General features: G+C 42.9%; 1 protein-coding gene across 2 annotated transcripts in view; it reads right to left on the bottom strand.

Annotated features, from left to right (window-relative positions):
* The window catches only part of LOC112221587 (metabotropic glutamate receptor 4-like), a 210472-nt gene that overhangs the window by 97209 nt on the left and 95574 nt on the right, over nucleotides 1-17689 (bottom strand). For both annotated transcript variants that reach the window (XM_024383740.2, XM_024383748.2), the window contains exon 2: nucleotides 8945-9161. In XM_024383740.2, the coding sequence (XP_024239508.2) occupies nucleotides 8945-9161 (217 nt within the window). The remainder of the gene's footprint in view (nucleotides 1-8944; nucleotides 9162-17689) is intronic.

The following is a 17689-nucleotide window of genomic DNA, read 5'->3' as shown; positions in this document are numbered from 1 at the left end:
GGGGGGCACACGGGGAGTGTGGCTAAGTCAGGTAGGAGACCTGAACCAACTCCCCGTGCTTACCGTGGAGAAAGGTGGACCGGGCAGGCACAGTGTTATACCGTGAGGCGCACGGTGTCCCCGGTGCGCAGGCATAGCCCAGTACGTTACACAGCGCCTCGTATTGGCCGGGCTAGAGTGGGCATCCAGCCAGGTGCCATGAAGCCTGCTCAGCGCATCTGGTCTCCAGTGCGTCTCCTCGAGCCGGGGTACATGGCACCAGCCCTACGCATGGTGTCCCCGGTTCGCCAGCATAGCCCAGTGTGGTCTATTCCACATCGCCGCACTGGCCTGGCTACGGGGAGTATCCAGCCAGGTAGGGTTGTGCAGGCTCTGTGCTCGAGACCTCCAGTACGCCTCCACGGTCCAGTCTATCCGGTGCCTCCTCCACGCACCAGGCCTCCAGTGGCAGCCCCCCGCACCAGGCTGTCTCTCCGTCTCTTCCCTACAAGTGCCCCCGCCTGTCCAGCGCTACCAGAGTCTCCCGCCTGTCCAGCGCTGCCAGAGTCAACCCGCCTGTCCAGGGCTGCCAGAGTCTCCCGCCTGTCCTGAGCTGCCAGAGTCTCCCGCCTGTCCAGCGCTACCAGAGTCTCCCGCCTGTCCAGCGCTACCAGAGTCTCCCGCCTGTCCAGCGCTACCAGAGTCTCCCGCATGTCCAGCGCTGCCAGACTCAACCCGCCTGTCCTGAGCTGCCAGAGTCTCCCGCCTGTCCAGCGCTGCCAGAGTCAACCCACCTGTCCTGAGCTGCCAGAGTCAACCCGCCTGTCCAGGGCTGCCAGAGTCTCCCGCCTGTCCTGAGCTGCCAGAGTCTCCCGCCTGTCCAGCGCTACCAGAGTCTCCCGCCTGTCCAGCCTACCAGAGTCTCCCGCCTGTCCTGAGCTGCCAGAGTCTCCCGCCTGTCCAGGGCTGCCAGAGTCTCCCGCCTGTCCAGGGCTGCCAGAGTCTCCCGTCTGTCCTGAGCTGCCAGAGGCTCCCGTCAGGGCTGCCAGAGGCTCCCGTCTGTCCTGAGCTGCCAGAGGCTCCCGTCTGTCCTGAGCTGCCAGAGGGCTGTCCTGAGCTGCCAGAGGCTCCGTCTGTCCTGAGCTGCCAGAGGCGCCCGTCTGTCCTGAGCTGCCAGAGTCGCCGTCTGTCCTGTGCCAGAGCCGCCCGTCTGTCCTGAGCTGCCAGAGCCGCCCGTCTGTCCTGAGCTGTCAGAGCCGCCCGTCTTTCCTGAGCTGCCAGAGCCACCGGTCAGTCAGGAGCGGGTGGGTGGGTCCAGACACCCACCCAGACCCTCCCCTATAGGTTCAGGTTTTGCAGCCGGAGTCCGCACCTTTGGGAGGGGGGGGGTCTGTCACGTTCTAACCTTAGTTCTTTTGTTATTGGTCCCAAGAAACAAAGAGATATTCTGTTGAATCTGACAATTAATCTTAATGGTTGTACAGTCGTCTCAAATAAAACTGTGAAGGACCTCGGCGTTACTCTGGACCCTGATCTCTCTTTTGAAGAACATATCAAGACCATTTCAAGGACATCTTTTTTCCATCTACGTAACATTGCAAAAATCTGAAACTTTCTGTCCAAAAATGATGCAGAAAAATTAATCCATGCTTTTGTCACTTCTAGGTTAGACTACTGCAATGCTCTATTTTCCGGCTACCCGGATAAAGCACTAAATAAACTTCAGTTAGTGCTAAATACGGCTGCTAGAATCCTGACTAGAACCAAAAAATTTGATCATATTACTCCAGTGCTAGCCTCTCTACACTGGCTTCCTGTCAAAGCAAGGGCTGATTTCAAGGTTTTACTGCTAACCTACAAAGCATTACATGGGCTTGCTCCTACCTATCTCTCTGATTTGGTCCTGCCGTACATACCTACACGTACGCTACGGTCACAAGACGCAGGCCTCCTAATTGTCCCTAGAATTTCTAAGCAAACAGCTGGAGGCAGGGCTTTCTCCTATAGAGCTCCATTTTTATGGAACGGTCTGCCTACCCATGTCAGAGACGCAAACTCGGTCTCAACCTTTAAGTCTTTACTGAAGACTCATCTCTTCAGTGGGTCATATGATTGAGTGTAGTCTGGCCCAGGAGTGGGAAGGTGAACGGAAAGGCTCTGGAGCAACGAACCGCCCTTGCTGTCTCTGCCTGGCCGGTTCCCCTCTTTCCACTGGGATTCTCTGCCTCTAACCCTATTACAGGGGCTGGGTCACTGGCTTGCTGGGGCTCTCTCATGCCGTCCCTGGAGGGGGTGCGTCACCTGAGTGGGTTGATTCACTGTTGTGGTCATCCTGTCTGGGTTGGCGCCCCCCCCTTGGGTTGTGCCGTGGCGGAGATCTTTGTGGGCTATACTCAGCCTTGTCTCAGGATGGTAAGTTGGTGGTTGAAGATATCCCTCTAGTGGTGTGGGGGCTGTGCTTTGGCAAAGTGGGTGGGGTTATATCCTTCCTGTTTGGCCCTGTCCGGGGGTGACCTCGGATGGGGCCACAGTGTCTCCTGACCCCTCCTGTCTCAGCCTCCAGTATTTATGCTGCAGTAGTTTATGTGTCGGGGGCTGGGGTCAGTTTGTTATATCTGGAGTACTTCTCCTGTCCTATTCGGTGTCCTGTGTGAATCTAAGTGTGCGTTCTCTAATTCTCTCCTTCTCTCTTTCTTTCTCTCTCTCGGAGGACCTGAGCCCTAGGACCTGAGCTCCAGGACTACCTGACATGATGACTCCTTGCTGTCCCCAGTCCACCTGGCCATGCTGCTGTTCCAGTTTCAACTGACCTGAGCCCTAGGACCATGCCCCAGGACTACCTGACATGATGACTCCTTGCTGTCCCCAGTCCACCTGGCCATGCTGCTGCTCCAGTTTCAACTTCCACCTGACTGTGCTGCTGCTCCAGTTCAACTGTTCTGCCTTATTATTATTCGACCATGCTGGTCATTTATGAACATTTGAACATCTTGGCCATGTTCTGTTATAATCTCCACCCGGCACAGCCAGAAGAGGACTGGCCACCCCACATAGCCTGGTTCCTCTCTAGGTTTCTTCCTAGGTTTTGGCCTTTCTAGGGAGTTTTTCCTAGCCACCGTGCTTCTACACCTGCATTGCTTGCTGTTTGGGGTTTTAGGCTGGGTTTCTGTACAGCACTTTGAGATATCAGCTGATGTACGAAGGGCTATATAAATAAATTTGATTTTGATTTTTTTTTGTTTTGTTATGTCTCTGTTTTAGGTTGGTCAGGGCATGAGTTGGGGTGGGTTGTCTATGTTCGTTTTCCTATGTTGTGTTTTGCGTTTGGCCTGGTATGGTTCTCAATCAGAGGCAGGTGTTTTGTTGTCTCTGATTGAGAATCATACTTAGGTAGCCTTTTCCAACCTGTGTTTTGTAGGTGATTGTTTTCTGTCTTTGTGTATGTCACCAGACAGGACAGTTTCGTTTTGTGTCTCTCTTTGTTATTTTTGTTTTAGTGTTCTGTGTTTAATAAATTCATCATGGACACGTACCACGCTGCGTATTGGTCCTCCGATCCTTCATACTCCTCAGATGAGGACTAAGAACGTTACAAAATTGAGCAAGTTGAAATGACTAAACTGCTTGGAGTAACATTCAATTGTAAACTGTCATGGTCAAAGCATATTGATGCAGTAGTAGCTAAGATGGGGAGAAGTCTGTCTATAATAAAGCAATGCTCTGCCTTAACAACACTATCAACGAGGCAGGTCCTACAAGCCCTAGTTTTGTTGACTACTGTTCAGTCGTGTGGTCAGGTGCCACAAAAAAGGACTTAGGAAAATTGCAATTGGCTCAGAACAGGGCATCATGGCTGGCCCTTGGATGTACACAGAGAACTAATATTAATAATATGCATGTCATTCTCTTCTGGCTGAAAGTGGAGGAGAGATTGACTTCATCACTACTTTATGAGAGGTACTGACATGTTGAATGCAGCGAGCTGTCTGTCTAAACTACTGGCACGCAGCTCGGACACCCATGCATACCCCACAAGACATGCCACAAGAGGTCTCTTCACAGTCCACAAGTCCAGAACAGACTATGGGAGGCACACAGAACTACATAGAGCCATGACTACATGGAACTCTATTCCACATCAAGTAACTGACGCAAGCAATAAAATTAGATTTCAAAAACAGATAAAAAAACACCTTATGGAATAGTAGGAACTGTGAAGCAACACAAACATTAGCACAGACACACACACACACACACACACACACATATGATAACATACGCACTATATATACACATGGATTTAGAACTGTAGAGATGTGGTGGAGCAGGGGCCCGAGGGCACACAGTGTGTTGTGAATGTATTGTAATGTTTTAAAACTGTGTTAACTGCCTTAATTTTGCTGGACCCCAGGAAGAGTAGCTATTGCTTTGGCAGCAGCTAATGGGGATCCATAATAAATACATATACACACGCAGACAGTCAGGAGAGTTTCTCATGTTGATGTCAGACAACCTAATGGCTTGCTGGAATCTCGTTAGGGTCTTTATTGACATTGTGTTTCATTAACTTGATAGATGACATCTCTTAAGGCATGGTTCCACAGTAGTCAACAACTCTGCGCCAAAGCGAGTGTCTAGTCTGCGGTCAAAGATGGCTCTCAACAGGTTTGGCCCTAATAGCCTACAGTTTACTACCACTGCCATGCCCTGCCTGTGTCACAACATGTCTGCATTCTGTACATTTATTATATAATAAAAGCCTCTTAACAGCACCCCTCAATGACCCCCGGCATATGTGGGTGCACACACACACACGCACAGTGTTCTGCTCACTCTCTTGGCACATGATCCAGCTCAGGTCCATATGGGAAGTGTATTAGAAGAACCTATGACTGACATTTATAAATGTTCATACTTAGTAGAAAAGAAACAGACTTTGTTCAGAGTGAGAGGTATCAAATGTATCATCTATAGTTTCTATGAGATAATGATCCTGTAATGTATATGATTAGAAAGGTCTGCCAAAAGCCCAATCTACATGGGGATTAGTTACTAAAGCTAAAGATTCTCATCCATATCCCAGCCCCCAACTCGAGGGACACCTCTAATCATTGCGCCTGTCCTCAGACAATGTTTTCCCTACAGCATGTGATGGCTACTACACATAAGGGGACATAATAATCTGGTTAACAGCCCTTGCAGTGCACAAAATTGCAAAGATCACTTCAAAAAGAAGGGATGACACTTAATCCAAAACAAGTTCGGAATACTTCATCTCTCATTTGCATCGCAGGAATCACAAATACTGTGTCCATTTCAATCTCCATGGATTATTTCAGCCTTGTCGTGGACATCTTAAAAATAGGTTTTCATATACATTCCACTACATGTAGTCGGCAGTCATTTCGCAACATCTCAGGGAATTTTACCACAGTCAAAATGACACCCACATCCAGACTGTACCCGATTGGTGGGGTGGGTTGGGTGATTTAAAGTTTAGTCAAGGGGTTGAGAGTGATAGTAGGGTAAATTGATGATGGGTACCTTAGGCCAAGTCTGTCTCAGTTCACCGCGGCCTGCCCAGCCAAGTGCAAGCCAGGGACAGGGACAGTCAGGGACATGACTAGGCCACCCCAAGGTCTCCTACATTTAATTTCCGTTCTGCTTAGTCAACCAAGTACAGTGAAACTCCTTGGAGGGACTGGGAGAGACAGACGGATTGGTGCGGAGGGGAGAGAGGGAGACTGTAGGTGAGAAGTGATGGGGCGGGAGAGAGAGAGAGAGAGACTTTAGGAGAGGATTTGTGAGGAGAGAGAGAGAGAGAGAGAGAGAGAGAGAGAGACACTGGAGGAGAGGACTAGTAAGGAGAGAGAGAGACTGGAAGAGAGGAGTAGTGAGGAGGGAGTGCGAGAGAGACTGGAGGAGAGGAGTAATGAGGAGAGAGAGGGAGAGATAGGGCTCTTAAGTTGACTCATGGCAGTCACTTTTCACTCGCGCTTCTTTTTATTGTTTTTATTGTCGTGATAAAAATGGTTTTGTGTCTAGCTTTTAATGTGTCATCTGTGTTACTATAGATGAAGACATCCCTATTTGTTTCTGTAGATGTTGAACAGAACAATGTCTACACCTATAAACTGGGTTCTGTCAACCAAGCCAGCTTGTATGAACAACATTTTAGGCTTGATTGACTGAGATAAATGGCCAAGGGATTCCAACACAAAACTTAATCAACCTTTTCTGCTCAATAGTCATGACACAATCCTATAATTTCAGGGCAATTCTTCACACAGAGATCAACATTGCACAGGTGTAACAGCTAGCCATAGTGAAAGGTACTGTCGCTATAAAAAAACATTGGCAATATGCTAAACCTACAGTATGTAAAAACCCATCAGACTACCTTATTGATGCATTATGTAAAGTGTCTTCTTTGGGTTCTAAAAAAGCACTTTGTATATGCAATGTATTATAATGATAATATAATGATAATATAATAGCATAATATACCTGTAATTCATTAGCATAATGTAGGCTACCTTATACTCAAACACATACTGTATCTGCAGTTGGTTAAACATCTGGTTTTGGTGTAGTGAAATACCAGTGTTAGGACACACCAATTTACCTTATTGCCTGCTCCTTTGTTCGCACTCCTCGAATTAAACCTAGTTTATTGATTCTGACTCCTTCTGTTTCTAATTCTTGAGGGGACTGCGTTTCTCTACTACACTGTCCCACAGAGATATCCAGATGATCTCTGTTTTCTGTGTTAATGGACTGTAGGGAAACAATAAAGCTTGTAGAACTTGCAGAGCATGTACTCTGGCAGTTGAAAGATGAATATAAAATGTTTTACCTCGACAAGTGTTGTTGCTGTGCACAAGTGACAAAACGCTAATTTAATATTCAACTTACAGTTAGCTTTTGTAAACAGGTGGCTATGTGCAATGCTGTCAGAGTTGTTTGTTACCGCCTACTTGAATGCAGAAATACACCCACATGTCTAGGAAAAGGCCTAGCTTTTATGTTTTTCTGGTTTTGATAAGTGGAGTTTGACGATCGAGTTGGTAAGAGACTATTGGCAGATTGTGTAATGCATTGCAAAGTTTGTCAACAAGCACACCCCTTCCTTGACAACTGTAAGGCAAGAACAATGGCAAAATGTAAAGTAGGTGTAGGCACTATTTAATTCATACTGTCGCCTATTTCTGACTCATCATAGAGTGAGGTTGGTGTGATTGACTTCAACACTTAACCTCAACACTCTTTTAGTGCTTTTGAGGCTGATGTGATTGACTACAACATTTAACCTCAACACACTTACATGCTGGCCACACCAAAATAAATACATTTAAACATACATGTTATTCAATTATTGCACCCACACCGCTCGCGCTCGCCAACGAGCATTTGTGTTGCCAAGGGCTAAAATAGAAGTCAGTTCTATTTGTGACGCTGATCACGGTGCAAGTCCTGCCTCTCCCATCTCCTCATTGGTTTATATAGAAGTAGATACCCATGTGCCATCTCCTCATTGGTTATACCCACGTGGGTGATTGAAAGATGAACTGAGTTTGGTCAGTTATCATGGCAACTATGAGATGCCAATCACCATATAAAGTCCAAAGAAGAAAAAGCCTGGAAGGAGGAGAGATGACTAGAAACGATTCAGTTGACCGTTTTATGTGTGGATTAATTGTAGGAGTAGAGGAACTTGTGCATTTCAGGTAAAATAACAACTCACCATTTATATCCAAGGACAAATTAGCTAGCAACAACAAGCAAGCTAGCTACATTGCCATAAATGTTTAATGCTTTTCGACCTGTCCCCAATTAATATAATTGGTTTAGAGTTTGTTTTGATATTTTACCCTGCATGTCGTGATCAGGTTTGGTGTGGGGGAACAAAATCACGATAGCACACGCTCGCAGATGGTTTGGGTACGGTGTTAGTGCTTTTGAGGCTGATGTGATTGACTTCAACACTTAACCTCAACACTCTCTTAGTGTTTTTGAGGCTGATGTGGTTTACGTCAAAACTTAACCTCAACACGCTTTTGCAGATAAAAAGAAGAGAATAAATCAGGCAGTTGTATCGGATCAAGGTGAAAGGGCACTTGACACCTAAGCTCCTCTAAAAAGAAAAAGAGAAGTGAACCAGGTAGGTGCTCACTTTCAGAATGTCAGAGTACAAGGAAGGGGTTCTCTAGATTCTGAGTAGCCTTAATCTGCTAATTAATACACACACACACCAACTTCTGAGCTTATTTTAGTCATGATGCATTCAAAACACCCTATAAGTGGACCATCGGATATTACAAACTTACAGTATTTATTCATATATTGTGAGACCACATTCATACTATGCAACAGATTTATCTCTCTGGACAATTTAATTGTGTACTTGATATTCAGCAAATCCCCCGGAAGCCAAAGATATACGTACCATATCACACATCAAGAATTGAATTAAATTAAATACTTATATTTCCAACCAACCATGGGGAATTGAAATGCAAAAGGAAATTGAAATGTAAAAGTAAGCCATGATGCATAACTCAAGTTTGGATTGAAGTTATATTTTCCATATGTCAATTTAGTATTCCACCCACCTCCAATGGTTTGTGAGAACGGTAATCAAAAGGTTGCTGGTTCGAATCCCTGAGCTGACAAGGAAAAAATCTGTTGTTAACCCACTGTGTCCTGGTAGGCTGTCACTGTAAATAAGAATTTGTTCTTAACTGACTTGCCTAGTTAAATAAAGGTAATAAATAACCATGTATTCGTGCAGATTGTTGTTTTGGGTGAGATGTGTACAGCATATGGACTCCTACTTTCAGAAGACAAACCCAAGGAAAATAGGTCAGCTCGACCACTAGGGGCCTTCTTCTATTGCATCATCCTCAGTTCATATGGCAAGAGGAATGATGAATGAACAGAACAAAAGCACAGAGAACCCACTAACCATCCTCTCGAGACTTCTGTATGAAGGCATCCACCCCGCTCTCTCCGTAGTTGCCCTCTGACGCCACGGTGGAGACGTAGTTCCAGCGCATGGCCTTGACGATGTCCACCATGGCCTGGGCCTGGTAGGTGTCTGGGGGCACCACGCGCGAGAAGAAGTCATAACGTGTGTTGTCGCTCAGCTCCGGGGCCGTGGAGGCGTAACTCACCTGGGGGATCTAAGGAGAGAGAGAAGAAAGGATGAGTTAACATGGAGAAGAGGAGAAGAATTTGGAGGAGAGAGGGAGGGTGGGTGGATGAGAGGAGAACAGCAAACAGTCAGTCTCAGGGGGACAGGAATGGTGATGGATCAGTTGGTAGAGCATGGTACATGCAATGCCAGCGTTGCGGGTTCAATTCCCACAGGGGACCAGTAAGAAGATGTATGCACTAATTGCTGTGGAAAGGAGTGTCTACTAACTGACAAAAATGTACAACTTGAAGAAGTATTTTCCTGGCTGTGATTTAGTGGGTGATATGACTAACTGTTCTGTTTTAGTGGGGAACCATGATTTTAATGCAACAGCTTTCTTTCTCCACCACAGCTAGGTGGTTCATTATCATTGGGCAGCAAGCTCAGAAGCACAAACACTCTCTGGAAACACTCAATATTACATCTGACCCAATGCCATCCTGCTGCCAAGTTAGCACCCACCACAGATCCATACAAAAACAAATATCTTGGCTGGCAGTGGACTGACACAGACTCAGAATTGTGGCTCCCTATCCATTGGCACCACATTCTCTCCAGACCCTTGTCATGTTTTACCAATATTCAGTGTAAAACATTAGAAGACAGTTACCTTTGATAGTTCAGTGGCCTTGTTGTTAATGTGTTGTCTCTGAGAATGGAAGGTTGGGGATTCGATCCCTGGTTTATTCCTACCAAAGACTCTAAAAAAAAAGGGGTGTACTTGTCCTCACGCTAGAGGACCAGGAGATGGGCCATTGTGGCCCAGACAAGTTTACATACAGATGTAGGCTTTTCATTTGAACCAGTTTCTCAAAGCAGGAAAATAATTCATTGTAATTACAGATGTTTTTGTAAGGGTTTATACATTTTTAGTTATGACAAAACAAGTCTGACATTTTAAAGTGGACTTTTCATTTCAATCATGATGTTTTTACACAAATTTCCCTACCACTATTTTTAAAAGCAATGAAACAATTTAGTATGACACCAGTTCATCCATTTAAATCCTAAAACGACTCTCAGACTCTCAGTTGCAGTCTCGCCATTTGAAATAGGACAGATATAGCACCCACCAAATATATATATTTTTTTTCTCAGACAACACTTCGCTGTAATTTACCGGTAGCCATGGTCCTGGTTATTATTAAGTCTTTTACTTTTCTATCATTTCTCTATTTTATTTCTCTCTGCATTGTTGGGAAGGGTCATTAAGTAAACATTTCACTGTTTGTCTACACCTGTTGTTTACGAAGGATGTGACGAATACAATTTGATCCGATTTGGTCAGTAGGTTTTACTGTTGTTCATTTACATTGAGGTGAGGCTAAGAGACAGTATGTAGCCTACATTTTATTTTATTTATCTATTTTGAATGAACCCTTATTTTACCAGGTAAGTTGACTGAGAACACATTGTCACGTTCTGACCTTAGTTCTTTTGTTATGTCTTTGTTTTAGTATGGTCAGGGCGTGAGTTGGGTGGGTTGTCTATGTTTGTTTTTCTATGAGTTGGTATTTCTGTGTTTGGCTTGGTATGGTTCTCAATCAGAGGCAGCTGTCAATCGTTGTCCCTGATTGAGAACCATACTTAGGCAGCCTGTTTTCACCCTTGATTTGTGGTTGATTGTTTTCTGTGTCTGTGTGTTCCACGCGGGACTGTTTCGGTTTTTGTTATTTCATGTTGTATTTTTCTGTGTTCTATTAAAAGTATCATGAACACTTACCACACTACGCATTGGTCCTCCGATCCTTCCTACTACTCCTCATCAGAGGAGGAAGAAGACCGTTACACACATTGACATTTACAGCAATGGCCATGCTTCAGTTGTTAGGGAGCAGTGTAGCCTGCTCGATGCAGCTGTTGTGTCTTTGGCATCATTAAAGTGAAGACTTATTTTATCAAATCAATTCTCTGTAATTATTATTATGTGATTAAACTAATAATGTAAATGTAATTAACTAGGAAGTCGGGGCACCAAGGAAAATCTTCAGATTACAAAGTAATACTTTTCCTAATATAACTTTTCAGATATTTTGATATCTGATCAATTAGTCTTCTAATTAATGAATCATTCTTTACCTCACGTTAGTCTCATTCCGAACGTCGTAAATCGTTGGTTATCTGCACAAACCCAGTCATCCATACATCAATTGTCTTAATAATTTATTTATTAACTAACTAAATAATCACAAATGCATAAAACAAACAAAGTAGATATGGTTACAAGGAAATGATAGGGGATGTGCCCTAGTGGGCTAAACCAGTATGACGGTTTGGTAGACAAAGGGACTGAGAATGGCGTGAAAGACAAAAGACAAAGACACTACACAGTTGATAATTATAATAATTGAAATGCTAATCCTTTGCACATGAATTCTCACTCATTCGGGAATAATTGCAATCAATATATATATTTATGCTCAGTGTGTCGTTATGATCTCTGTTGGAATCGTCCGTCTTTCTGTTGGAAAGGTCATCTGAACTTCTCTTTGCGTCGCTGGAGTCTCTGTCATTAGAAAGGATACTTCAGAGTTCCATTCAGAAATGTTCTTATAGAATAGATGTTTTGGCAGTTGTCGGTCTTCGCATTCAATGGTACATAATTCCTAGCTGCAGACTAGTAATTAGTGTTGAAGATTTGCTATTATTCTGTCGGTATCGATAGTCTCAGAGTTTAACCATATGGTATAGTTTAGAATTCAGCAACCATTACAACCTTAGCTTGTACTGAGGTTTTTCTGGTCTCTACTCAAACCTTAGCTCCCTCAGCTGACCGAGGTAGGCATGGTCTGAAGATGATTTCTCCAGGTGGGGGTTTTATTCGGAACTGTGGAAAAGCTGTCCCATGACGCCAGACCAATGTCTGTGCCCATGGGGGCAGGCCAATGACTTAGTGAAACTTTAAACATAAATACAATTCTCTCACATTAACAGTTTAAAATCACATTACATAATTTCACAAATAGTTTCATCTTTACTCATTCATTTTATACAATAATAAGATGCAAGCCTCAGAACTGAGGCTCCTGTATAAACAGAGTTATGGTTATGTGGCTGTATTGTCTTTCCTGAGGTCACAATCATAAAACAAAATGGCCCGGTTGTAGCTGGATTCTCCACCGACCGTTGTACACACTCACCAAAACATGGATATTGTTCAGTTCTCAAATTCTGTGATGTAGAAGAAGTTCCTTTGTTCTACTGTGAAACTCTCTCTGACTATACTGCCTGGCCATGAGGAGAGAGTCTCCTGTAGGAATTTACAACCTGAGATAACAGAACCTGGGTGTAAGAGGGAGAGCAGGGGAAGGCACTCATTATACTCAAAGAGGGTCACGTCATGACACAGCGTTACATGAAAATGCACAAATACATTTAAGCATTTCGATAACCCTTAAAATCTCTGCTCAGTTAAAGAAGATATCATATGTTTGGGTAAAAAGCTACTGCATAACGCAGTAAAGAAAACACATATTTTCCTATCTCTTTATTTGCCTGTTTGGTAGCCTATGGTATAGTAGCTACAGTGCAGTAGGTCCATGGTGTTTGCTGTCCTATACCATAACCAGGCCTGTTTCAGTCCACTCAAGCCGTAGCTGGGTTTGAAAAGTATTCAAAGAGACAGGTTAGAGGCCAGAGTCCCTGAAAGGCTCCAGCATGACCCACAAGATGCTTTGGCCCTCAGAGTGTTCCATTTCCCTGATGTAGTAGTTGCCTTGCCATGAAGTCCATAATAAGGGACATGAGCAGCCTGCATTATTGTGCTTAATGTGGGTAGACTCAGGAAATAGAGTTGATAGTTGAAACACTTCAATGCTACTATAGTAGTTAGCAACAATAAAGGCTCATTTTGAATTCACAATAATAGGAAAGGTGAATGTTTCACACTATATTTTTGAAGTTTTCCTTTATATTGTACATAATTGTATGAACAGATTCAGTCTTGATACATGGAAGTATTCTCAGCTCAATTTCACAGTATATGTAGTGTACAGAGTTGTGTTCCAGCCCCAAGGACAGTGATGCCTTTTAAATGCTCTTAATGATTTGTTGGTGAGTATAACCTCGCATTAAGTGGGTGACTGCATGTAATGTTTTTCTAGTTAAAGAAGGAATTGAAACAGATTTTCCTCCACAGATAGGAGGAACCAATGTCCTGATCGGCAGTATAGCCCTTCTGTTTGATACTTTGTCTTACCAAAATACAGTATATTAAAGAAAGAAAGCGGATGGTCACTAATTATACCAGCTAAATTAGCTAAGAGTGATTTATATTCTAAGAAATCTCTAAGAAATCCAAATGCAGTATAATTGTCTATGGAGTACACCTACAAAATGAAGGCACAGCGGGTTTTAGTCCACTAAGTGCCTTCATGTTAATGAAATTGAGAATGCCTCACAGGGACTGTGATGGGATACTATCAAGAATAGAGAGTATCAAATTACATCATTCTCACAGGTATATCTAATTTGCGATGCTCAAAACATTAAGTGTTCTAATTCGGACCCAAATAAGACAAGATGTGTTAGTATATAGGCCAAGTAGGTATTGAGTTTAAAGGGTCTTTGAACTTTGACCTTAGAGAGTTAATGGGGTGTGGCAGTGTTAAGACTATGGCATCAATAAATCAATATTTCTCCTAAAGCTGTATCCGATGGATTTAGTTGGATAAATGTTTAATCATGGCATACAAATGTAATGGTAGCTAGTATGAAACTGGAAACAGATTTTAAACAGTGACCATTGTGGATTACCATTGTTAACCAGATATTCCTTTGGGTGCTATTCCTGTTCAAGTGTAGCCATCAGAATGCCCACTGTATGTCTGTTATGTTGCTATTATGCATATTATAATTGGAATCTTGCGGTTTGGAGTTAACAACTGTTTAAGCACAATTAGCAAGTCAAGAACTTGAAATTCTCAGGCTTGCATTTTATCAAGCACTCTTTGGAATGTAAATGAAGTTGCGGGAAAGATCACAGCTAAAGCTGAAAGACATTGAGTGACTAAACCAGAAGGTGTTTTTTCTGCAGTTTTTTTATCAACCTGGCTAAGCACTGTAACTTCACTTCACACACAAAGTGTCAAAGTAAACATATGCACAGCGGATACGTATTGTCTGCCAAGCTTTATAATTGCTGTGATTGTATGGTTACTAAAGAATGCTTCCAGAAATAGCAGGTCTCTGTAAGAAGAACTTCCACCCTATTAATCTGTTACTGAAAACATGGCAATTCATTGGATACTAAAGGAGACTTGCAAATTAAAAGCCATGCATCAATAACCAGTGTGAATTAAGTTATTTCAATAAATTGTATTCATAAAATGCTGTGTGTGTTTGGCTGGGTGTTATCTTTCCTTATGCCTCCTGTTGTACTTCATCAACTGTTCATGAGGCGGAAAAAAATGTGGCATGGGCCCTCAGATCCTCAAAAAGTTCTACAGCTGTACCATTGAGAACATCTTGACTGGCTGCATCACTGCTTGGTATGGCAACTGCAAGGCACCCGACCGCAAGGCACTACAGGGGGTGGTGAGTACAGCCTAGTACATCACTGGGGCCAAGCTCCCTACCATCCAGGACCTCTTTTTTAAATTTTACCTTTATTTAACTAGGCAAGTCAGTTAAGAACAAATTCTTATTTTCAATGACGGCCTAGGAACAGTGGGTTAACTGCCCAGGCAATGTTAGAGGAAGGCACAATGGATTGTCAAAGACTCCAGCCACCCAAGTCATAGACTGTTCTCTCTGCTACCTCATCGCAAGAGGTACCACTGCACCAAGTCTGGAACCAACAGGACTCTGAACAGCTTCTTCCCCCAAGCAAGACTGCTAAACAAGACTGCTAAATAGCTAATCACCCATGTATTACAATAGTTTGTGTCAGGGGATAGGGTCAGTCTGTATATCTGGAGTATTTCTCCTGTCTTATCCGGTGTCATGATATTGCCCTCTTCGGGTACAGCAAGCCCCATCCCCCTCTCCCTGTGTCCTACACACAGGTTGCTGTGGTCAGAGAGAGGTCGTAAACTCCTGGAGGAGATGATCTCCTCATGGCCACAGAATAGAGACAAAGTGAATTTTCATAGAGAACAAAGGAATTTATTCCACCTCACAGAACTTGAGGTTCGAACAACATTTCTGTTCTGGAGAAGGTATAAAAGATCGATAAAGAATCCAGCTACGAACTGGTCCGTTTATTACAATTTGGTTTCAAAAATGATTTAAACCGAAAGCACCACAAACGATTATGTTAGGTCACCACCAAGCCACAGAAAAACACAGCCATTTTTTCTAGCCAAAGAGAGGAGTCACAAAAAGCAGAAATAGAGATAAAATTCAACACTAACCTTTGATGATCTTCATCAAATGACACTCATAGGACATCATGTTACACAATACATGTATGTTTTGTTTGATAAAGTTCATATTTAGATAAAAAAAATCTGAGTTTACATTGGCGCGTTACGTTCAGTAGTTCTAAAACATGCGGTGATATTGCAGAGCCAAATCAATTTACATAAATACTCATAATAAACATTGATAAAGATACGACTATTATACATGGAACTTTAGATAAACGTCTCCTTAATGCAACCGCTGTGTCAGATTTTTTTTTTTTTTAACTTTACGGAGAAAGCAAACCATGCAATAATCTGAGTACAGCCTTTAGACAACAAAGCACCCAAAAAGATACCCGCCATATTGTAGTTGTAACGGTTTTCTTTAGGTGAAGTAGAGGCGGACCAAAATGCGGCGTGGTTGTTATTCATTGTACTTTAATAAAGAAACTGTACACGAATAAACTAACAAAACAACAAACGTGCGAAAACCTAAAACAGTCCTATCTGGTGCAAAACACAGAGACAGGAACAATCACCCACAAACACACAGTGAAACCCAGGCTACCTAAATATGGTTCCCAATCAGAGACAATGACTAACACCTGCCTCTGATCGAGAACCATATCAGGCCAGACATAGAAATACACAAACAAGACATCCAACATAGAATGCCCACTCAGATCACACCCTGACCAACCAAAACATAGAAACATACAAAGCAAACTATGGTCAGGGTGTGACAGTAGTCAACATTACTCAAAAATAGCATGTTAACCTTGTGACTAGGGGGCAGTATTTTCATTTTTGAAAAAATAACATTCCCGTAGTAAACGGGATATTTTGTCAGGACAAGATGCTAGAATATGCATATAATTGACAGTTTAGGATAGAAAACACTAAAGTTTCCAAAACTGTAAAAATATTGTCTGTGAGTATAACAGAACTGATATTGCAGGCGAAAGCCTGAGAAAAATCCAATCCGGAAGTGCCTCATGTTTTGAAAGCACTTAGTTCCAATGCGTCCCTATTGAGCAGTGAATGGGCTAGCAACCAGATTACTTTTTTCTCCGTATTCCCCAAGGTGTCTACAGCATTGTGAAGTAGTTTTACGCATTTATGTTGAAGAAAGCGGTAAGTAAGCGGCTACATTGCGCAACTGGTCACCTGATGGCTCCCAGAGTGATTCTCGCGTAAAATACAGAGGTAGCCATTATTCCAATCGGTCCTACTGAAAAACCAATTGTCCTGGTGGATATATTATCGAATAGATATTTGAAAAACACATGAGGATTGATTATTAACAACGTTTGCCATGTTTCTGTCGATATTATGGAGCTACTTTGGAATATTCAGTTAAGTCCAAATATCTTCTTTTGTTAGGGCGTTTGGTAAACAAATCCAAAAGGGCGTTCAGGTCGCGCCGAACGAAAAGTTCAAAAAGTTCCGTTCCAGCCCGTAGAAACATGCCAAACTAAATATGGAATAAATCTTTAAGATGTTTTTAACATAAAATGTCGTTAATGTTCCAACCGGACAATTCTGCTGTCTGTACAAATGAAGTGGAACGTAGCTACCTTTCACATGAGCGCGCCAGACTGAGGCTGTGGTACTCTGCCAGACCACTCACTCAAAGAGCCCTTATGAGCCCCTCCTTTAGAGTAGAATCCTCAAAACAGGTTCTAAATACTGTTGACATCTAGTGGAAGCCTTGGGAAATGAAACATAGCTAATATCACCATGTATCTTCAATGGAGGCTGAGTTTAAAAAACTACAAACCTCAGATTTCCCACTTCCTGGTTGAATTGTCTTCTCAGGGTTTTGCCTGCTATATGAGTTCTGTTATACTTACAGACATCATTCAAACAGTTTTAGAAACTTCAGAGTGTTTTTTTGTCCAAATGTACTAATTATATGCATATTCTAGCTTTTACGGCTGAGTAGCAAGCAGCTTAATTTGGGCACGTTTTTCATCCAAGGTACCTAATACTGCCCCCTACCCCAAAGAAGTTAACCTCTCTGGGATATGGCCAAAAGCCAGGGAAAATGCAGAGCGCCAAATTCAAATAAATTACTATAAAAATAAAACTTTCATAAAATCACACATGTAAGATACCAAATTAAAGCTACACTTGTTGTGAATCCAGCCAACATGTCAGATTTCAAAAA

Source organism: Oncorhynchus tshawytscha, linkage group LG02 (assembly GCF_018296145.1).
Source record: "Oncorhynchus tshawytscha isolate Ot180627B linkage group LG02, Otsh_v2.0, whole genome shotgun sequence".
Classification (NCBI taxonomy): Eukaryota; Metazoa; Chordata; class Actinopteri; order Salmoniformes; family Salmonidae; genus Oncorhynchus; species Oncorhynchus tshawytscha.
The sequence above is the reverse complement of the archived record's forward strand: the minus strand, read 5'-3'. Positions and strand labels throughout refer to the sequence as shown.